We start from the raw sequence: 8,999 nt of genomic DNA on the forward strand, positions 1-8,999 counted from the left end.
GCTTGAGAATGGCGCGGCCGGCGGATTCGACGAAGGAGGCTTGCGGCAACCACATGTGTCGACCCCGGGCTGGAATTCGCTTCGTCCACGGTGAAAGCCGATCCGGTGATCCACAGCGCAAAGTTGATGTATTTCCTCAGCAACCAGCACGGATCAGCTCCAGGCATGACGAAGCAGATATCGTCCTCTTTTGGAAGATCAAACAAAGTAGTTTCGCTTTCACAACGAAACACAGCGTCTCCACGACATGGCGGCAGCGGCAGCAACAATACTACAGCGAGAATAAAAGTTACGCCTTCTTTCTTTGCGTGAACATTTGGGCGGCGCTATGCAAATCTTCCCACACAGTGACATAGACATGTGGGGGTCTGTTAAAACGAGGCGTTTTAGGAGGGTGTGGACGAGTCTTAACTTTTATAAAGAATATCTCTTTGGATTTGAGACTTTAGTCTTTGCAACTTTACAGATCTTCTTTATGCACCAAGAGCTTGTAACACTCCAAAGAGAAAGGAAAGATTGAAATCGCATCATATGACCCCTTTAACATCTCAACCGACTCTAATCGTCAATTTTTATTGATTTTCCACCGGCTCGGGATGCATCGTTACATCCCTAGTAAACATAAAAAACCCCACAAAAGAACAAAAAATAAAACAACAATCTGCAGGTTTCTTTAATAATTTAATAATTATTTTACTTTTAAAATTAAAATGTATGCTATTTATTTATTATTAAACTGTATTTTACAATAATATTAATAGGCTAATAAATTATTTTATGATTATTTCATATAATTATTTAAAATAATAAATATAACGCTAAAATATGAAATAAAGTATTTTCATTTTATTTTGTCATATTAGTAGTAGGCTATTTATTATACAGTGAAGATAATGTCATTTATAAAAAGTAGCTTTATATTTAATATAGCCTATGATAAAACGAAATGTGATAACGTGTGTAACTTAAAACACTCAAAATCATATAATATTTCAAATGGTTTTTAAATGATTAAAAAAGTTATGATGAAAAAATACGACATAGGAAACATTAACTCTCAAAAAAGAAAAAGAAAAAAAAAGGCAGTTTCAGGATGAGATGTGCTCTGTGGAGCTCTGGGTGTGAGTGTCACGTCACACACACACACACACACACACACACACACACACACACACACACTGGAGGAGGAAGAATGAACCATCTGCATCTCTTTTAATTTGACGTGTGTTTTAACCCTCATGATGGCGAGACTGAGCGAACACGGGATCCGGCTGAGCTCTGTGTGTACTCTTTCTTTTCTTCTCTGAAGTCTTTTCTCGCGTACTACGATATACTTTACAATGATTATATTGCGTAATGTTGTTTTTGTAGATGAGCCCGTCGTACCTCGAGAGCAACTCCACCAGTCACACATGGCCCTTCAGTGCAGTCGCGGAACTCATCGGTGAGCTAAACACTAATGCATTGATCTATTCGGAGGAAAAACTCAGGTTTTGTCAGGAACTGGCGATACTTTCGGTTTTAACTTCCGCTAATCTCTTTGACAATAAGTAGGCACAGCACTTGTGCACCTGTTGCAGCTATTTTAAGGCAAACTACAGTACCTTACAGATAATTAATGGCGTAATGTTAAAAGGTAAAGTTGTGTCTTAGATTAAATGCATAGTGGATCCATAATATCTAAACGCTTAAAATGTCTTAATGTCATTGCATTTGATAACACAACACAGCATAGAGCAACACGTGTTTAATAGATTACAGTTTCGAGTCCCAGTGAATGCATAAACTGATTTAGTTCGGGTGAAAGCATCAGCAAATGAATAATGCAAAAAGGAAGTTGCATTTTAAAGATGCATGAACATTTTACAAGCAAAACATTTGTCAAAAATAAGTTTACTAAAACTATAGATGTAGTGTTCAAATGAAGACGAATGAAAGGATCGCGTCGCTTGTGTTTGTGAAACGTGTTGAACTACACCTGCGGTTTCTGCAAGGACTGATAGATGGTTTATGGTAAAGGCTGATGGAAATATGTAAAGCTTTCAGGATCGGATCTCGGTACCGTTAGAGACAGGAAACTGCGTTCATAACATTGAGACGATGGTGGAAATATTTCTAAACGTGTTTGCTTTTGATCACTTAATGATCAAGATGTGAGGTTTAACAAAATCCATCTTAATATTTCCGCAGTTTCCTCTTGACATCCTGTTAAATGCTTGTGTGTCTGTTTTTAGGTTGTAGGTTATAGGTTATATTTAGAGTTCTGCCTTTTTGCAATGGCTTGTAGTTGGCTGTAAGAGAATACAGAAAGTGTTGCAAAAAGCAATCATGTTGTGCATGTACAGTAAATAATGCAGTTGCACTCAAATTAGATGAATTTCTCTGCATGTGTGTGTCGTAGATAATGCATCTGACCCAGGCGTCACAGCCAAGAACATCTGGATTGATGTTGTGACGGTCAGAGAACAATTGTGCCTCAGTTTTATGGACAACGGGAGTGGTATGACGCCCAACAAACTGCACAAAATGCTCAGGTGCGTGAAAACAGACACAAATGATGCCTCGAGTCTTGTTAAGGAAATAGACATTTTGTGAAGAGGAACCTCTCATTTTCTTCACAGCTTTGGATTCACAGAAAAAGGCTCCAGTAAAAGCAGTCATCAGCCCATCGGCGTGTATGGAAACGGGTTTAAGTCGGGTTCAATGCGCCTGGGCCGCGATGCTCTGATCTTCACAAAAAATGGCGGCTGTCAGAGCGTGGGCATGTTGTCTCAAAGCTTCTTACAGGCTATTAAAGCTCAGGCTGTGATCGTACCCATTGCCCCGTTCAACCAACAGACCAATATCCTTCTGTTCAGTAGAAAATACAGATCTTTCAACTCAAGATTCAAAAATTTTTCTGTTTGATTAACCCTTCTGTCGTGTTCAAAAACTTTTGTGTTTGGGGCCAAACTGACCCATATTGGTTTCCATACAATTTGCCAAAAAGCACTTTGATAAACACTAAAGATTCATATAAAAAACAGAAAACATCTATTCTAGCCTGTCAGAGACTATAAAATATAAAATATGTGAGAAATGTAATATTTTCCTGGGATGATTCACAAGACGAGTCTCAATTTCGTGTAATCTTTGAGTCTTGAATTTTTATAAGTTCTCCTCAACTTCATATTTTAGTGTTTGACAAGCTACAATAAAGTTTTTTTTTTTTAGTGTTCTTTAAAGTGTTAATTTTGGCAAATTGCATGGAAACCAGTGAGGGTCAATAGGGGAGTTAGTGTGACCCCAACACAAAAGTACAGCCTTTTCAAAACACATCTATGTGTCAAAACTTTGCACACACATTCATGACCCTAAATGAGTAATATGCAACATATTTCAAGAAGAAATAAATAGTTTAACCAGTACTTTGAACAGTTTGAAAAATCGAGTGCGAGTCAAATACATAACAGTAGGGTTAAAGAAAAAATAAGATGCATGTTTGTTTTGCATGCATATGCTTGTACTCTATGTATACAGACTCTAGACCAGTGGTTCTCAATTCCAGTCCTCGGGACCCACTGCTCTGCACATTTTGGCTGCGTTTACACTTGGCATTAACATGCGACCCTATATCCGGATGTTGTCCACATATAAATGGAAAAGACAAGTGTAAACGTGCTTCTGATCGGAATTTTATCCGATCAGCGTGTCCTGGTCCAGAGGTAGTCGAGAACGCATTGTGATCGGATCTCAGTGTAATGTAAATGCAACCCAGCCATCAAGTCTGCATTCACAGGTTGACGTCACACAAAACCCCGCCCCCTCTCTCCCGAATGGTCAGAAGACTTATCTAAATAAGAAAGAGAGATCCGATCGTTTATCCAGATAGAGATGTCACTTGATGTTGCCAAGTGTAAACGCGACATGTCCTGATTGACTGATGATCCGATCTGCTTGATCGGATCATGGTGATCGCATGTTAATGCCACGTGTAAACGCAGCCTATGTATGTCTCTCTTATCTGATACACTTAATGTAGCTCTCTCCTAACAAGCTGATGATCTGAATTAGGTGTGCTAAATAAAGGATACATGCAAACTGTGCAGAGCAGGGGGCCCCAGGACTGGAATTGAGAACCAGTGGACTATATGCATAGACTATATACATCCGAAAAAAAATAAGATGCATGTATTCGTTTTGCATGTACTCTATGCATATAGACTGTAGACTGATTTCTCAGTGGGACAAAACATTGCCTTTAACTCCTGTCTCACAGACATTGGTGGTAACGGAGGATTCAGAGGCCAGTCTGAGAGCCATCCTGAAATATTCTCTCTTCCAGAGCGTCTCTGAGTTACAAGAGCAGTTGGACTCCATTCAGGGCAAAAAAGGAACCAAGATACTCATCTGGAACGTCCGCAGGTCTGTCAGCTGCTTTCTCGCATGGCCGTTTTCAAACTACTTTACCAGAGTTGCATGGATGCGGTCAGTCGTAGTAAAAGATGACATTACAGAGCAAATGCAGACAGGAGAACCATTATGTTCAGTGTCATCATTAATTTGCATGTGATTTAAATGTTGCACGCAGGTGAGTGTACTGACCCTGTCGCAACAACACACTCCTGATTTGTGTTCGTTTTGAATATAACCCTGAACTGCTTAGTTTAACAAATCAAGTCATTTTAATCATCCTAAAAGCATGTGATTCTCTCATCTCTAACAAATAGCATATCAAAGCAATCAAATATGTAACTGGCAATTTTATAGTGATATTTGTGTTTATTTGTATTTTTGAGTACATTTACAAGATTTTATCTCAGATATCTATGGAAGCCTGCTTCCGATTTGGAATAAAAACTAAATAAAGGTAACTGCGACTTTTTATTTCGCAAGAATTTAGAATTCAAGAATCTTTGAGTCTTGAATTTTATAAGTTCTCATGAACTTCATATTTTAGTGTTTGACAAGCTACAATAAAGTTTTTTTTTTTTTTCTTTTACCTGACTCTTTAGTGTTCTTTAAAGTGTTAATTTTTGGCAAATTGCATGGAAACCAATGGGGGTCAATAAGGGAGTTAATGTGACCCCAACGCAAAAGTACAGCCTTTTCAAACACATCAACTTTTTATTTCGCAATTTAGACTTTTGGACTTTATAACTCACAATTCAGACTTCTGTCTCACAATTTTGAGAACAAAAGTCAGAACTGCGAGATATAAACTCAGAATTGCAAAGAAAAGTGTTGGAATTGTGTGAAGTCACAATTACAACAAAAAAAACCCCCAGTACTGTGAGATGTAAACTCTGAATTGAGAAAAAAGGTCAGAATTCTGAGTTTATATCTTGCTTTTCTAAGTTTACATTTCACAATTCTAAGTTTATATCTTAAAATTCTGAGTTTATATCTTGCAGTTCTGACTTGTTTCTCAGAAATGCAAGACATAAAGTCTGAATTGTTAGATAAAAAGTTGCAACCTTTTTATCTCATTCTTCCATAGGTAACAGTACTTTTACAGTGTTTCATTTTACATAATGGCCATTTTTTTTGGTTTGTTTTAGATGATTTTGTGACAGATGTTTATTAGCCACTTCCTTGCTAGAATAAATGCAACATGCTAGTATATTTTATCTGAAACCGATAAAATGTTTTCCTTAAATGCAAGTCGCTTAGGATAAAAAGTGTCCGCCAAATCCATAAATGTAAGTGCAAATGCAATCACCATAACTCTTTTACATTTGATGCATTTTATAAATAAAAATGAAAACATAAAAAAAAAAAAAATAACACTAAAAATATAGTGGGTGGCATGATATTTTAATGTGCTTTCTAAAATCTTTTCAAATTTTCTCCAAAAGCAAAGATTTCTCTTTCTATCTAACCTGAATGCAAAAATACTGAATCATTATAAGGACATTTAAATCATTTTTGTATTTAAATAAATTTTTTTACAATCTTGTCTGACAGAAATAAAGATGGAAAGCCAGAGTTTGACTTTGACACGGATGCAGAGGACATCCGTCTGCCGGAGATCAGATCAGAGGAGACACAGGGAAAATGGAGGAGAGATTATTACAAGCAACGCAGAGACAGTAACGGCGTCCCTGAGATGGAGTTTTCTCTCAGAGTGAGTGTGAGAGAGAGAGAGAGATGGCCAACAGACCGAGAAACTTCCTGATATTTATGGCCTGTGGTTGTTTTATAGTGTGAATGCAAATGTGTGTGTGTTTTAGGTGGAGCTGAGAGAATGTTAATGCAGTGTCGTAGTGTGAATTTGAGACTCTAAAGTAACTTTGTGGTGCAGAGATAATGATCAGAAACTGTCAGAGATAAAGTCTTCAAATCATACTTTTTTTTGAAAATGCTATATACAGTATATATAATTATTTTTAAGTTAGCATCAGCCTGATTCCCTCAACAAAAACCCAATAGAATTTTTCCATTGGCTTTTGGATTCTTTCAGAAAATACGCTCTGAGACCAACAAAAGTCTGATTCATTGTGATAATCTTCACAAATGAACACAACTTTTATGAATTTTGAAGGCTAAATACAATTGGCAGAATTAAAAAGCTAAACATAGGCTATAAGCGAACTACACCCCAGTAACATGACTTCAACGTCACCGTCAACTCTTTTAGACTTTACTTAAAAAAACATTTGACCTGAAAGTTTGAGTTAGAGTAGTTTGCTAGAGTGCGACTGTGAACACAATAAGGCTGTAAAACCGCTGTACCCAAAAATTCCAAATTAACTGCCTTTTTCAAGACAAGTACTTGAAATCACGAGTGGTTTTACGGATTCATTTTGTCATAGAATGAAATTATCTTGAGCTTGTGTTCACCTCAGACCTTATTTCAGGCGTTTAACCAAAAACTTGTTCAAAAACCCATTGAATTCAGGATGATGGAACCAGAAGAGCTAAAATGCTCGTTTACGGGTTTTGGCCTACAAAAATACATCATATGTTTACTGAATACTAATATCTAAATGTTATTGGACAAGCATTAATATGCATCTGTCGGACAGATCGAGTCGTTTTTTTGCAGCTTGGTTTCTATAAATGCTATTTTTTGGACCGGGGAGGAACTTTTGAATATGTTTTATCTCAAAAGATCAAGGACGGTTTGATACGTGCCCTTGAAGACCAGTGGAGTTGAGAATCGAATGGCAAAATAAACACCAACACAAATATAATTCCTCTGTCTGTCATTCCAGGCGTATCTCAGTATCCTTTACCTGAAGCCCAGGATTCAGATCATTTTGAGACAGAAGAAAGTTCAGACTAAGCTGATTGCCAAGAGTTTGTCCATGATCGAGAACGACGTCTATAAACCCCAGTTCATCGTATCCTTTCACTTACTTCAAAACCTGAGTTTATCATTTCAGCCTGCACTCAGTGTTGTTTCAGTATCACTGAGATACTATTATAGTTTTTAGCATTCTTTTTAATTAGTTTTTATTTTTGTATTTTCTGTTTTTATTTAAATTTTAATACATTTTTTTATTAATTTAATTCAGTTTTTGCCTTTTTTTTTTTAAATGTATCCAAATTTTGACATTTATTTTTATATTTTTCTTTTTTCATTTTAATTTAATTACATTTAGTAATCTGTGTTTTGGTCTTTTTTGTTTTTTAAAAATATGTATTTTGTGTTCGTTTTTATTTTAAAAATGTTCCGTTCATTAATTTATTTCCGTTTTATTTATTCAAGTACATTCAGGTTAAACTAAATGAAAATGTGAAATGCTGAATTTGGCAAATAATTGAAATAAAATGTTACATTTTTTTTATATTTGATTTTTTTATTTGAGTTAGCATTTATTTCAAGTAAAAAAAATTTTTTTAGTTAAAGGGGTCTTATGATGCGATTTAAAATTTTTATTTTCTCTTTGGAGTGTTACAAGCTCTTGGTGCATAAAGAAGATCTGTAAAGTTGCAAAGACTAAAGTCTCAAATCCAAAGAGATATTCTTTATAAAAGTTAAGAGTTAACCACGCCTACCTAAAACGGCTCGTTCTAACACGCCCCCACATATCTATGTCACGATGTGGGAAGATTTGCATAACACCTAATGTTCTTTTTAGCAGCATCATATGACCCCTTTAACTATAATCCTGCCTGCACTACCTGTTTCTGTGGTTGACATCCACAGCAGGTTTTGAAGTTAACTGATGGACTTGTTTTCATCTGTTTTTTCCCCCCCATCAACCCATAGTCAAACTAATTTTGACTCAAGAGTATTTTCTTTAAATGCTGCCGCTCAGAATGAGAGAGTGAAGATAACTTTTGGATTCAACCCGAAAAATAAGGAGCAGTATGGAATTATGATGTACCATAAAAACAGACTGATAAAGGCCCATCAGAAAGTTGGCTGCCAAATCAAGGTACTGGATCCATTCATGTGGAGAAATGAGGTATAATCAGGTCCACACATAATGTGCACATGCATTTCATGTTATTATTAGCTATTCCACAGAAATCTCCTCAAAATCAGCACAGAAATGCTGAAAACTTCAATAGATTCTGTCTGGGCCTGGTTATAACATACTCCAGATGACTTAAACAATAACTGTGCATTTTCATTGTGACTCATCTTGACTCATCACTTCCTATCTCTCTCCTTCAGTCATCAGGTCAAAGGTCGGGGGTCGGGGTCATCGGAGTAATTGAGTGTAACTTCCTCAAGCCTGCTCATAACAAGCAGGATTTTGAGTACACCAAAGAGTACAGGTGAATTTTCAGCAACTCACCACAAACTTTACCCTGCGCCGTCTGCCTCTGATAGCAACTCATTTGAATGCAGGACTGACGCTAAATTCAAATCTACTGCCACAGAGAAACAAGCTTTGGTGAAACTGAACATTTTGTTGTACAGCTGATCACAAATAATGGGTTTAAGTACAGAGTTAGCAATATAAGTCAAAGAAATGTCATTGTACATTTTTATGTTTTAATCATTTTTTATTTTATAATAATTTTAATTTAATTTTTTTAATTTTTAATTTTTTATAATTTTT

General features: G+C 36.2%; 1 protein-coding gene across 1 annotated transcript in view; it reads left to right on the forward strand.

The window, feature by feature from the left end:
* The first annotated feature begins 1,158 nt into the window (after window positions 1–1,158).
* Window positions 1,159–8,999, forward strand: part of LOC107704647 (MORC family CW-type zinc finger protein 4-like) — a 23,064-nt gene continuing 15,223 nt past the window's right edge. Inside the window, exons 1-9 of the mRNA XM_016507631.1 lie at window positions 1,159–1,280; window positions 1,372–1,444; window positions 2,402–2,534; window positions 2,622–2,842; window positions 4,257–4,404; window positions 5,947–6,106; window positions 7,197–7,325; window positions 8,247–8,366; window positions 8,609–8,712. Of these exons, the coding sequence (XP_016363117.1) occupies window positions 1,239–1,280; window positions 1,372–1,444; window positions 2,402–2,534; window positions 2,622–2,842; window positions 4,257–4,404; window positions 5,947–6,106; window positions 7,197–7,325; window positions 8,247–8,366; window positions 8,609–8,712 (1,130 nt within the window). The 5' untranslated portion in view covers window positions 1,159–1,238. The remainder of the gene's footprint in view (window positions 1,281–1,371; window positions 1,445–2,401; window positions 2,535–2,621; window positions 2,843–4,256; window positions 4,405–5,946; window positions 6,107–7,196; window positions 7,326–8,246; window positions 8,367–8,608; window positions 8,713–8,999) is intronic.

The sequence above is a fragment of the Sinocyclocheilus anshuiensis genome, unplaced genomic scaffold (assembly GCF_001515605.1).
Source record: "Sinocyclocheilus anshuiensis isolate Anshui unplaced genomic scaffold, SAMN03320099.WGS_v1.1 scaffold1646, whole genome shotgun sequence".
Lineage (NCBI taxonomy): Eukaryota > Metazoa > Chordata > Actinopteri > Cypriniformes > Cyprinidae > Sinocyclocheilus > Sinocyclocheilus anshuiensis.